We start from the raw sequence: 15,252 nt of genomic DNA, 5'->3' as shown, positions 1-15,252 counted from the left end.
TAATCATGATTTTTTTTTCTTTTCTTTTTCTATTCTACTACTTTGCCTCCTTATTTTTTTTCTTCAACATTGTTTTAGTATTTCGAATCACATTAGTCAATATAACTATCTATATGCTTTACAGAGGTACCAAGGTTTTCTTATGAGCTCTCCACCTTCTCTACATAATAATTTGGACACTCCACTTGGTTGATCGACTAATCTAACTATGTACGTCTCACCAATTACACTGATCTGACCTCATGCTCCACTGAGTTCTTCACATGTTCTACCGAATTCTTCACATGCTCCACCGAGCTCTTCACATGTTCCATCGAGCTCTACATATGCTTCATCAATCAGTGAGTTACTAAATTGGATTTTGAAATCTCATGCATTTTCTAAAGTTAGTTGGTGGAGCATGAAAACTCAGTGAACCACTAGTAGAGCCCGACGAAGCATGAGGAGAGCTCAATGAACCATTAATAGAACTCATTTCTGGAGGAATACTGTATATAAAAGACAAGTATCATATATCTTTTTTATTTACCGTGTTCACCTTCTTGTAACTTTTAGGTTTTCTTAGTTTTTCTCATGTTTCCTTCCCTTTATCTTTCATCAACTATCCTTGTTTTTCTTATTTGTTCTCCTTTTTCCTTCTCTTGGTCTTTCATCAGACATTATTTAGTTGTTGTTGATGCTCTTTCCTTTCCGTTTCCTTTTTACTGACTTTATTTGACTAAGAAGTTCGACAATATAAAAGTGATTGATGATAAAAAGAAAACACTAAAACTTAGGATTAAAATCTAACTACTTGTGATATGCTAAAAACAAAAATAAAAACAAGCATCTCGAAATGATTCTTATAAATGGTTAAGTACATATGATTTTTCAATTTTCTTACTGTGGGTATTTCAGGCTGGATTGAACTACCGAAAGGTCAAGCTACTAACTGTCGGACTGCTAGGCAGCCAAGCTGCCTATTGTCAACCGTTTCCTAAAATCAATTTACTGAAACATAAGGACAATTTGGTGGTGATGTGAAAAACTTGATGAGTGCTTCTCCCTACACCACCACACCTTTCTCCCTACACCACCACACCCTTCTCTCTAATTTTTTTTATTCCAAAAGTAAACTTCAGTAATTATTTTTTTACTTTTACCTTATTTAATCTAAAACCCTAATCTTCTCTTCTCTCCCTTTCATTGTGCTGCTTACCCCACACCTCACAGAATCTCATTTCTCTCATTCTCTCTTCTTCCTACTCTCCTCATCTTACTCTCCCTTTTTGTGAATTTCGTTTCGTCTCCCTCCATTATTGTATGGTTGTTGTTTTGGTTGAGGTTGGGATCTTGTGAGTTGATCTCTTTGAGTGTTCCTTTTCATGCATTATGGTTGGTGTTTATGAGTCTCAGTTTTGGTTATGGTGCATGGATATATGATGTTGTTACACGTATGAGGCCTTGTGTTAATGAATTCTAGAATTCGTATGGTATTAGGGTATTTGTTACATTGTCATATGAGTCTCTCTTGGGTTGAGAATGCTTGGGTTACGAGGTAGCTAACCGTGGATATGTAGTAGACTAAGGGCATAAGCTCATGAGTAGATTCGTGTGGTTTTCAGCGTGAAAAATGCAAGAGTTTTGTTTGAGAAAGAGAAAAGTAGAGTTACCCTAGTGACGGTTGCAATTTGATTCTCCATATTTGTTTAAAAAACCAAAATAAAATAAAAATGGTTGTAGGCAGGAACGGGGATCCGTTAACGGATTCTCCATTTCCGTGGGGTGGGGGTGCATGTTTATATATTGGTAAAAAACAAAATTTTTTAACCACCAACTTTAAATGTGTGTCAAGGGTAAATTGGAGATGTGGTGGTACGGAAAGAAACTCTCAAACTTGATAGAGCATCAGTATAGAGCCCAATGCACCATGAGAACCATTATTAACAAAATAATAATTATAATAATAATAAACAACCAGTGCGTAGTTGTGGTTGAAAATTAACTCTAGAAATGAATATGATACTTTATAGTGGGGAATGGAAAGCAGAAAAAAGACCACTTGACAGAACTTCCTGGAAGGTCTGACAGAGGTTTTCTTTCAATTGAAATTGTCAACTAAAGGGTAATATATGTAGAAGGTTTAGATTATGATTATCAAGAACAAAAAGGAAGAATGCAAAGAATTCAAAATTCATGAATAATGTAAAAATACAAAACATAAATATATGTGCATTATATATTATAACTATTCAGGTCTACAAAATAAAATAAAAGATATATATTTATAATACTTATAAAAAAATTAGGACGTATATCTTTTATTCTTTTATAATTTTATGAAAAGGTTAGCACATATACACAACTATGATAATAAAATTAATATCTTAACAAAGGGTGATAGCATGGCTGTGTTGAGTTAGAATTTTCTAAGTGTTCTGAAACAAAAAACCATTTTGGAGTAGACCAAATTTTGGTTTCTTAAAATATATTTTGAAGTTGACCATTTTGGAGTTGACCAAATACAGTAATACTTACGCTTTGTATACATCACAGGGAAGTGGACGAGAATAAAAATGGGATTTTTTGATTCGAGGAAAAAAATAGTCAAAAACTGATAATAAATATTATTAATGTAATAGAATAACTTATTGGTATATATTTAAAATATATATTAAAGTGTAAATAAATTTTAAATAAAAATAAAAAATATATGTCGAAAAAGCAATATATTAAAATATTATTTTAGAAAGTCTCACAATTTAGATAAATCAATTTTATTCCATTTATTATGTTAACTATTTATTTATTATAATATAGAAACGTACATATGAATAAAATATTAAACTATTTTATTTTATGTATTACTTCAATGATTTTATTCTAATTATTACCCTTTTATGATATGGAAATATATACTTATAAAATATTAAATTATTTTATTTTATTTATTATAATATAAAATATATTAATAACATAACATCAGAAAAAAATTCTTATGATATGATAAGTAACCATGAGGAACAAAATTATAATATAAAAATAATTATATGTATCATAAATTATTTATTCTCTTTTATACATAAATCTCTCCTTTGCAGTATACAAAAAAAGGTTAATTCAATTTAATTTGAGAAAAGAACGAATATTAATTTAAAAGGTTTAAAGATTAAAATAATATTTAATTTGTGTGTTTTTTTTTCTGCTTTTCGTCAAAATACAACGAAGTTGCCTAAAGGAAACAGACAATAGAAATAAAAGAAATCTGATTGGAGTTGGTGGTGTGAAGATTGTTGAAGTTTTGAAATGAGAATTTTGACGGTGGCACTGTTAAGTGGATATGACTGGTTGGGAAGGAAAGTAGATAAAATGGAAAAAGATTTCAACAAGTGGATATGGCTGGTTGGGAAGGAAAGTAGACAAAATGGAAAAAGATTTCAACAAATTGCAAATGCAGCCTTCCAAACCAACAGCGCCTTCCCTGACGTACTCAACAACATTTATATTAAACATTTATTCTAGAGTAATGATATGATCATTATTACACAGTACAAAAATAAATTAATTATAAAATTTCGACTTAATATTTTTGATAGTCCTTATTTTTGTTAGGTGTGTTCGATTTGGTTTCAGTTTTTTTTTTTCTGTTCAATGTTGTTTTAAAGAATGTAATTTTTGTTCAATTTAGTCATTTTTGCAAATGACATTTAAATAGTTAACGGCAGAGAGTCCAGGTGTACATAAGACTAATGAGATGTCATTTAACTTCTGTCACGTCATCATCTTCTTCAACCTTCAACCCAAAATTAGGGTTATGCATTTGGGGGAAACCTTCCTGCGTCTACGCCGCGAGAAGAAGGAAAACGCTGCTCGTGGTTTTCCTTCAATGAATGATGATTTCGCGAATTGTGCGGCTCATGGTAGCATGAAGAAGACGAACCTAATTGTGTAAGAAAGCACTCATGGTGGCCGGTGGAGGCAAGCAACGAGTTTCTTTGATTTGGGATTTTTCTGGATTTCGTTGTGGTTCTCTGCAGGTTGGAGAAGATGATGGCCCTGGAGCTTTGCGCGACGGCAACAAGGATTGTCGGACTAACGATGAAGCTCTCAATTTGGATCATTCATGGCTGATGTGCGAGAATGAAGATTCAAATGGAGTTCGAGATTATGGCTTGCGACATTATTGACGGTGAAGACTTAGCAGTTTGGGTGGTGCGATTCAGCTTTCTCTGTTTTGGGTGCTTGTGTTTGATTTGCAGGTACGAGATGCTGGCAGTGGCGGCTTGAGAAAATCCTGTGATGGCGGAGGCGCGGAGGTGATCTGGGTAGTGCGGTGGCCTAAGGAGAGTTTCGTGATTTGGGGGAGATCGCGACTTTGATGGTGGTGGCCATGGAGGTTGCGCGTGATGGCTGCCATGGTTCTCTGCAGACGCGGCTTCACGGCGGCATGATGACTTTGGACGAGGTTTGTGGCAGCGGTGGTGTTAAGGTTCGGTGGTGACGCTAGGGTAGGGTTTCAGTATCTGTTTGGGCAGAAGGATGAAGAAGATGGTGACGTGACAGTAGTTAAATGTCATCTCATTAGTCTTGTGCACACCTCGACTGTCTGTTGTTAACGATTTAAACATCGTTTGCAAAAAGGACTAAATTGAACAAAAATTACATTTTTTAGGATAACATTGAACATAAAAAGAAACTGGGAACAAATCGAACACACCTAACGAAAATAGGGACTATCAGGTTATTAAGCCTAAAATTTCTCACACACACACACATATATATATATATATATATATATATATATTGGTACATTTTAGCAATGTGTATCGGGTTTTAGTAGACAAAAATATCCTTATATATCATAGATTCTAAGTTTTAAGGTTAAGGGTATTTTAATAATTTTCATTCTCAAAATTAAAAAAAAAAAAAAAAAAACCCCGAAACCCTTGCTCACCTCTCTCATTCCTCTCAACCCTTTCTCTTTCATCTCTCTCACTACAACCTTTTCTCTGTCATCCCTATTATAGCCCCAATTGAAAAAAATCAGAAACACTTGCCGTTAAACAATTTGCCTTTGTAAAGAGTTGAGTCATTGACATATTCATCTTCAGGCAAAGGTTCATTCAAGATCTCTTCAATTTTACCATCTTCACTAACCTCTCTAATTTCATCATCATGTTGAATCATCATCTCTAAAAAAATCCCTCCAGGCCAATTACCAATTCCTTCGGATGCCATTATGACTGTGAAAATTAGATAAAATTATATACGACAAAAATTATAAAATGAAAACTCATTATAAAGTCATTTTTTGTAAGAAATTATTTAACGAGTGTTTCTAATTTTTTCCAGACCAATTACCAATTCCTTTGATGTCATTATGCTTGTGAAAATTAGATAAAATTAGATAAAAAAAAATTATAAAATGAAAACTCATTATAAAATCATTTTTTGTAAAAATTGTTTAACCGCGAGTATTTCTGATTTTTTCCAGGTCAATTACCAATTCCTTTATGCTTGTGAAAATTGGATAAAATTAGATAAGACAAAAATTATAAAATGAAAACTCATTATAAAATCATTTTGTGTAAGATTGTTTAACGGCATATGTTTATGATTTTTTCAATTGAAGCTAGAGAAAAAGTTGGAGTGAGAAAGATGGAAGAGAAAGGATTGAGAGGAATGAGAGAGAAGTCACTAAGGGTTTGTGGGTTTTTTTTTTTTTAAAATGAAAATTATTAAAATACCCTTAAAACTTAGAATCCATAATATATAAGGGTATTTTTGTCTACTAAAATTTGATACATATTGCTAAAATGTACCAACTAAAAAACAAGCGTATGCATATTAGCAAACCCATATATATATATATATATAAGATCCATAAGATCCGTCACTGCTTAAATATATAAGCATAATGTGTCTAAATATTAGGTCAAACCATGATTTAAAAATTATATATTTAGCAAATGATCATTTTATTACGGTAAAAATATATTATTTTATTAGATTTTGTCTATTATAAAATGATGTTTTACTGGCTAATGTTCATTTGTAAAAAAAAAAAAAGAGCTGTAAGAAGTTTATTAATTATCATTTTATTAGGAAAATCATAAACAAATTGTGGAGTAACGAACTTTGTCTTTTGAGAGAAAATTTTAAAATATTAATTCATTTTTTCAAGAGATTTGCATTGCTAAACTGGTTTTTAAAATGATGATTTTACTACATTGATTTAGTTTTAGGAAAAATGGGCATTAGTTTATGCCTTTAAAGTATTGTTTAACAAAACTAAATAACGATAATTTGTTGAGGTCACATATAGAACTTTTATTCCAAATTATCAATGTTTTATAAACTAAACAATCTTTTTTTTACCAATGTAATTAGGTCTTTGTAGCTTTCCGCTTCCTAACACGGAGACACTTGAAAATCTCATAATAATAATAATAATAATAATAATAATAATAATAATAATAATAATAATAATAATAATATTTGCTAGTAATAATCTTAAACTAAATTATTTTTTAAAGTCATTTTACATATAAAGATATTAAATTGTAGTATATGTTTGCCGTACAGTTTCGTTGATTAATTATATAGATTATTCAATAAAAGCTGTCCAATTGCGTCGTAATTTATAATGTTCTTTTTGACAACTCCAGAAAAAGAAAGTGTATACGTACTTTACCTCAAACTTTCAATTAGTGTTTTTTTATAAAAAAATATATAATTTGATATACATAAGTTTTTTATATTCATTTAATATTATTTTTTTATTTTATTTTTTCTTGATATAAAAAATAATTTTTTTTATAATTATTTTATTTTTATATTATATCTTAAATAAACGTAAAAATATGTGATTCTATCATTATTTATTTCTTTATTATACGCAGAAATAATGATGCTGCTTTAAAGAAACAATAATGATATTCACACGTTTCTATCCACATCCTGTGTCTGTCTCCTCAATTTTTCTCCTTTTAGGAATGAGTTCTTCCATAGTAAGAATTTTGTTTTTTCTCTCTTCCTTATGTTTCCTTAATATTAAAAATTGAATTGCAAACAAACAATTCTCACACCTGTCTTAAGCAAGATGAAGAATTAGTCCACCTTGCCCTCATTTTCTTCATTTGTTCTGGTCAAAGACTTTTCCAAACGTACTTTTACAATAAAAAATATTTTTTTAACAACTTTTTATAATTTTATGTAATAAATTCATTTCAAATATTTTTCTAAAAATAAATTTAAACGAATCAATAAAATAATAACACATAATTTATTATCAAAAAATTATTATAAAAAATTATTAATATCTCATTATCTTTTTAATATATATATTTATTTATTTATTTATGAGTCTTTGAAGGAGTCCGTAGCAAGAGGACAATTGTCTTAAGGTAACAACGACAAGTAATTATACATTAATTGTCTTTTCTTCCAGTTCACACATGCATTCATTGCTTCAACCAAACTACCTCTCTCCATACTTTTCAAAATTCCACCTTCTCTACGAGTCATTTCCCACGCTCCCATTCATTTCTATAAATCACACATTTCGATTTTATCAATCTAAATGTATATATAGATAGATAGAAGAGTATGTTAACAAGTATAATGATTGAGACGATGCATAATAATATAAGTAGTAATACAAACATAATCATCATCATGCAAAACCCTTAATTAGCAACATGGATGCTGTCTTTGCCCTCTCTCAAGCTTCCAGAGCTCATTTTCTCCGTTCTCTCATCCAATCTTTTGGCTGCACTTACGTTTCTCTATGGCAACACTCACTTTTATCCAATTATATATCTCTCTTTATATTTTCTTAGCTTCTACTCTTCACTAGCTATCATTTTTATTTACTTTTCTTTCCACAGTCGTTTGTTCTTCCTTGATGGTTTCTACAATGCTCTCAACAACAAACCAACTTCTTCTCAAAGCCTTTTTCACCAGTATAGGACTTTAACGGTTTGATGTCAGTGATGAGTAAGTGCTGCATTATTCATCACCATCATTCATAATCTTTCTTTCTGGAAAACGCTTTTACCTTTTCCTTTTTTACCACTTTAGGTGTGTTCCAGGACTTGCTTTCAAGAATCAACTTCCCTACATACAACTCAAACTCTCTGATCTCCTACCACTCACATCCACCCAAATTCAAGCACAATTCTTTCAAGTAATTAATCATTTTACAAATTATATATATTTTGAATTAGAGTGTCATTTAGTAGAAAACAAGTTAACAAAGAATGGACCGATTGTCTTAAATGTTTATACAGGAAGCAGGGATTGAGGTATACGTTCATCGGAAACAAATACTCCAAAACTTTTATCGGTAACCATTTCCTAAAGTGTAACGAACATTTATATTTATTACAGATGTTGTTGATCGCAGATGGCTGTCTTCATGGGGTGCAAAGAGGGAGAAATCGAACTTGGCTTCTCCAACATTCCTCAAGTAAGCAAACTATACACTCTCATGATATCGATGCGTCAATGGTTTTGGCATCTCATAAACTATAACTTGTATACTATTCAGGATGACATTGAGACAGCCCTTAAGAATTTATTCCCAGAAGATTTCTATATGCGTTTCCAATCAATTGATCAGAATCCATATTCATCGTCATCATCTTCTTTTATAATATCATCTACAAATACCTTTAATCAATCAATCAATGTTCCGGGAACTTCCCACTCCAACTTCCCTGATGTCCTCGGTGTGGCTTCCACACAACCGATTTCTCACCAACCATTGTCTCAAGTCATTCCATTTCCAAGCCATTTACCGACACCAGAGGGTGAACATCAAGAAATGGTAAGAGCATTAATCCGAGTCCTGTCTTCAACTTCTCAGCAGCAGCTTTCCCATCAAGTTTTGCCTCATAATTCTGTAAAACACCCTGGAGCTGCCGATGTCGTGAGATATATACCAGATATGACAAACCCAAATATAGAACCCCACACAGATTTCAATTTTCGCAGGCAAAACCTGAAGAATACATCACTAGTGAGAGAACGCAATAGTACTGTTCAAGCAACCGATCACATCAGTACCCTGCAGCATCACTTTCGTATGATATCGGAGAGAAGAAGGCGTGAAATACTCAAAGTGAGTTTTGAGGCACTTAGAGCAATTCTTCCTCCGGAAACTAAGGTATGTTATAATTTAGCAATGCCAAGCATGTAGCTTTTTCATTCATGAAAAGAATAAATTATGAAGTCATAGAAACTATGGATACACCAATCTCACAAGATGGTGATATTTATATACTTTTTTCCATACGATACAAATAAACCTGAGATAAAACATTTAAGTGCATATTTCAGGGGAATGATTAAAAAATGTCATATTTCTAAAAGTTAGGAATTAGGTTTCTCTGGTGGGATATTTCTTGTGTCAAGCCTTTATTTTAAGTTTAAATTAATTATTAACTGTGTTTTGCTTCTACCATGCTAACATAATGTAGTATACTGCATTAATTTTGATGATACTATTGATAACTTGTTAATAGTATAATACATTATATTAGCAGATAACTTTCTTATATAAACGTGATGCCTTCAGTTTCATCAACAATATATATGGATGAAAATGTAAGTTCAAAATCAAACAATATATATGGATGAAAATGTAAGAGATTTGAATTTGGGTGGTTCAGAAAAGTAAAGCGATGATCCTGACAACAGCAAAGGAGAGAATAATATCTTTGATGGCTGACATTGAAAAGCTTAACATGAGAAAGCAGCAGCTTAGGAAAGATTTGTCAGGTGTTATGAGTGAAGAAAACAAAGGTAGGACCCCTGATGAAAGCTTGAATGTTCGAGTTTGGCATGTACCAGAATCAAGTTCGTCAGAAGAGAAAATGGTGGACTTAGAAGTGACAGTGAGAGAACAAAGCTGCGAAAATGTATTGATTCTCATATTGAAATTCTTAGAAAGGATTCAGAACTTAACCTTGATTTCCACGAAAACAAACCTCCATACTACAGAAGGAGGGACAACCATTAATGTATTAACCTTCAGGCTGAGGATTATTGAGGTATGCATACCAAATTAGTACATGTTCAAACCTTTATATATATATATATATATATATATATATATATATATATATATATATATATATATATATATATATATATATATATATATATATATATATATATATATGTAGTAACATGTGTGTGTGTAACTTGATAATGAACACTTATCAGTGTAAGGGATTAAGTATTTGATTTGTCTGTCGTAGTATAACTTCTATGGGGTAGAAATTAAAACTACAAATACAGTGTGAAAAACTTATACTGATGCATTATAGAAATTGATAATTATATAATAATAGTAATGATTTAGATTTTATCGAACATATAAAAAAAACAAACTCAACATTTAGTATTTGTAAATTAACATATTGTCCTTTTTTTGTTATAATATATGTAGGATATACATTTTATTTTTAAATAAAATGTGTGAAAATTTTGAAAATTTTAATCTTTTTTATACTTTATCTAGCAAATAATATAATTTGCTTCCCATTTTTTAAATAATACATTATGCTTTAAAATAAAGCTGGGATGCAGTAATGCAACTAGCTTTGTATGAAATTTTATATCTATTATATACAGACTTATTATTAATTAACGGTTAGATTACTTATATTTATATTTTGTATTATTATTATCATTCAATAAATAATGATTTTGGTTTATAAGCAAATGGATGTTAATATAGTATTTTTATTTTAAATTACTATTTTTGTTTAATCTTTAAAGTGGAAAAGGTATTAATTATATATTTTTTAAAACATTACGAGACCATTTTATCAATTTCATATTTAAGGACTGATACTGTATAAATTATGAATTTAATTATAAAATAATTTAAAATAAATAATTAACTTAAATTTAAAAATATATATACTAAATGTGAAATAAAGGTATGAAAATCACCACTAAACTTTTTCCCATTTAAAAAAGAGGAGGAATAATTAATGGTGTCTATTATTTATTTGCAGGATAACAAATGGGATGAAAGTGAGTTCGAGGAAGCAATTAGAAAGACTTGTATCTGACCTAATACATTGTCAACTCCACCAATAAATCCACGTCATCATTTCATCTTTAAAGTTGTGTTTTGAAGGAGACTTAACGAATGAATTTGAAAATTTTGAGAATGAATTTATGGTTGTTTTTTAAGAGATTTGGAGACTAATGAGAATGAATTTGGATGTAAAATTTATGAAAATTAGTGTAGAATATAAATAATGTAACAAATAAAAAAATTTGTTTAATTAGTAAAAATGGATAAAAAATTAATAAAATAGTAGTAAAAGTAATATAAAATTATATAAGAAGAGAAATTATTATTATTAATTATTAATTATTAATTATTAATTATTAATTATTAATTATTAATTATTAATTATTAATTATTAATTATTAATTATTAATTATTAATTATTAATTATTAATTATTAATTATTAATTATTAATTATTAATTATTAATTATTAATTATTAATTATTAATTATTAATTATTAATTATTAATTATTAATTATTAATTATTAATTATTAATTATTAATTATTAATTATTAATTATTAATTATTAATTATTAATTATTAATTATTAATTATTAATTATTAATTATTAATTATTAATTATTAATTATTAATTATTAATTATTAATTATTAATTATTAATTATTAATTATTAATTATTAATTATTAATTATTAATTATTAATTATTAATTATTAATTATTAATTATTAATTATTAATTATTAATTATTAATTATTAATTATTAATTATTAATTATTAATTATTAATTATTAATTATTAATTATTAATTATTAATTATTAATTATTAATTATTAATTATTAATTATTAATTATTAATTATTAATTATTAATTATTAATTATTAATTATTAATTATTAATTATTAATTATTAATTATTACTCCATGTTAAGAGGTTAATTTGTGTTTAGTATCCGGTTTTAAATACGGCCACATCAGCATGGACTTAACGTCGTTGCTGTCAACTTAACGGATAGGACCTTATATTCATACACTTCTCATAACATCTTCATTTTTAAAACTGGATACTAAACAGAAATTCATCTCTTTAACATGAGGACGAAGTAAGCATTTAAACCTATAATAAAACTAACATTTATCCTTCAAATCTCTCATGTGAGAGATGAGAGTAGATGAATAATCTTTCTTTTCCATTCCTAACATCATTCCATATCATCTTAAATGAACATAAAAAAATCGTATTTTTTCATCTTCTCAAAATTTTATCTAAAGGAGAATAGGTTCCAACGAACCAAACATAAGATTTTAATAAAAAAAATTATAAAAGATAAAAATATAGATAAAGTACGAAATTAATTTTTTTATAAGTGGCTTGTGAATAAGTTAATTTAACATTTTTAAAATATCTATAAAAAATTATTGTTCAGATAAATTTAAAGATTTATGCTTATTATTATCAAAAATTTTGAATTAGGATTGAGAGAATTTAAGAATATATTTATTTAAAAATATAAAATGTTTTGTGCTTAATTCATGTATTCAATCTTGTAATTTTGTATCGAAGTTTGAATAAATATTTTGATAACTTTGTAGAGTAGTAGAATATTCTAAGATAACTTGCAACTTAACTATTTTTCTGTGGAAAATGCTTACGTATGTGGTAGTGATGTCACAAATTAACAAGGTCAAACTATTAAATGGGATTCGAAACTGGAGTTGAATAAGTCAAAAGTAAACTAACAAGTGGCCACCATTTGTTAGTTAAGTAATTCTAGGAAGTTTCAAGATGATATTTTTTTAACACATTTTTATAATACATATTTTTCGTTTTAATATTAGTTAAAATATTAAATTTATTAAAACTTTATAAAACCAAGCCATAATTCATTCTATGGTTTCATTTAAAAAATAGGGTTTCAAAACTATTCATTAATGGTATTTACAACGAATATTTTTTTTAAAATGAGTTTACTTTTACAATAAACTGCATTCAAGTTGAGCAATTCGCTGTGTGTAATAATACTACACAGTATTTCTTTTTTTCTTTTTTGTAAAGATTTATTTTTTATTATGACGTTGTGATATGAGAGAAGGGTCATAATTTTAAATTAAATTGAAGAGAAAATTGGACATAGTATCTCAAATTTATGGATTGATTTTGGTAAGAGATAATGCAATCTTTCATTAAATAATTACAGAAAAAATAAGTATTAATTAAAATTTAAGGTTAGACACAATCAAAATTTATATAAAATGATTATAAATAAATAAAGATATTAAGTTATACATAGTCAATTAATTCTATATTTATTATTATATAAGTTGAGATTGAAGTGTACGGGCTCACAGTTCTCCTCAATAAATTTTCTAAAAGACAATTCTGATATAATTAAAAAAACAGGTCTACAACAAGAACAAGACATATTGACAAATAAAAATTAGACCTTTACAAAAGTTCAATAAATAATAATGATAGTATTTAAGGCTTACTATTTTATTATTATTATTATCGTAACTTTAATATCTTTGTAGAGTACAATTATGGAATTTTTGTATGCATACATTTACGTTATTTTTTATATGTACATTTATGATTTTCTTTCAATTAAAATTTATGACTTTTTTCTCTACTTTTGACTTATTTTTTATATAAATTTTGTTTAGAAAAATATGGAGTTTATTCAATGTTCATTATTACACTTCTGCACAAAAATATAGGATGGTGGGTACAAAATGGATAGCAGTTAAACTTTCTATTTCAAGTTCTACACTACAAAATTTGAAATTTCTAAGGAGATTTTGGGAGTTGACTAGGAAATTAATTACGTAGACAAAAACATTTGATGAGTAGTATATTTCAATAAGAAAGATATAAGCATATGAACATGAATTAAATAAGATTTCAATCTTTTCAAGAAATAATCACATGAAATATGTTCAGAGTGAATTATTATTAGAATAAGAACAACACAATAAAATATTAAATTACGTCAGAATAAGAAAAACGCAAGTTTTAATCTATTGAACTAAGAAAGAAATAAAAAAAAAGAAAAGAAAACACCTAGGAATAATGGAACAATGACATGTTATTTTCGTCACATACTCATGGTCAAGATTATTCTTTAATTTCAATTTATCAAAAGTGATTTTACAAAGAATAAAGAAAGATATTTATAAAAGCATATCATCCACAAATTTACATATCTAAATTTAAGAAAAATATTTAATAAATCAAATTCAAACGTCAATTTAAAAAAAAAAGAGGTTTTTTAGTAAAAAATGAAAAGACATAGACATAGTTGACCATATTTTCCGTACCACTTGTTCTAGAGATGAATTTTCTTTGGAGTTTTTCTCTTGATCTATACTCCTTTTTGGAGTTGGAATAATCCAACAAAAATCGTTCTTATTATTAAAACGTGTTACTACTACTAAATAATGGTTGTATACAATACAAGAAACCCAGAAAAGAAAAGAAAAAGTCTTTATAGTTGTCAAATCTTCAAATCATTCCTTAAAAATTTCTCTCTTGACTAGTCTCATTTTTGGGACCACATGGAATAATAGTCCCCTCTTTTGTTTTTTACAAGGATACTATTACTTTGACTATATGCTAACACGTGCAATGAAAAACTTAGGTTTTTTTTTCTTTATTTTAATGTCATTGGCTACTTTTCTCAAGAAATGTAAGTCAAACTTTGTAACTAAGTTTTATGTCTGCTCGAATACATGTTAAAAGTGCTTTTGAGAATTTTTATTTTTCGCAGAAATATTTCTATATTTTTAATAATTTTTAAAAAGCTCTTTAAACTTGTATTTAAACATATTTTTGTGGAAAGTGACATGTTATAAAATAAACCAAGTTGTTTTTATATTTTTCTTCATAAAAATTTTGAGTGGATAAACCTTTGGAAGAATTAGTCAAGAGGAATGTTCTTATTATAAAAAAAGTAAAATATAAATTAGTTGACGTATTTCTCACAGTTTGCGAAAAGTATAAAGACTTTTTTTTTTCTTTTCTGGGTTTCTTATATTGTATACAACCATTATTTTATAGTAACACGTTTTAATAATAAGAGAGAATTTTATATTTTATTAACTAAAGATGGAATAGGTAAAAACGAAAACAAACTTAATTATTTTTATAAATTAAAAAACTAAGTCTAGCATAAGACGTTTACGAAATACATCTTATACCAAAGTTTATTGGGAAATATG

General features: G+C 27.8%; 1 protein-coding gene across 1 annotated transcript; it reads left to right on the top strand.

Annotated features, from left to right (window-relative positions):
- The first annotated feature begins 7,610 nt into the window (after window positions 1–7,610).
- Window positions 7,611–11,164, top strand: LOC108322691 (putative transcription factor bHLH041). The gene is made up of 6 exons (XM_017554861.2): window positions 7,611–7,977; window positions 8,062–8,167; window positions 8,371–8,449; window positions 8,531–9,148; window positions 9,654–10,034; window positions 11,010–11,164. Exons 3-6 carry the CDS (start codon window positions 8,387–8,389, stop codon window positions 11,064–11,066), a joined length of 1,119 nt encoding a protein of 372 aa, XP_017410350.1. The 5' UTR covers window positions 7,611–7,977; window positions 8,062–8,167; window positions 8,371–8,386; the 3' UTR covers window positions 11,067–11,164.
- The last annotated feature ends 4,088 nt before the right edge of the window (window positions 11,165–15,252 follow it).

The sequence above is a fragment of the Vigna angularis genome, chromosome 1, assembly GCF_016808095.1.
Source record: "Vigna angularis cultivar LongXiaoDou No.4 chromosome 1, ASM1680809v1, whole genome shotgun sequence".
NCBI lineage: Eukaryota > Viridiplantae > Streptophyta > Magnoliopsida > Fabales > Fabaceae > Vigna > Vigna angularis.
The sequence above is the reverse complement of the archived record's forward strand: the minus strand, read 5'-3'. Positions and strand labels throughout refer to the sequence as shown.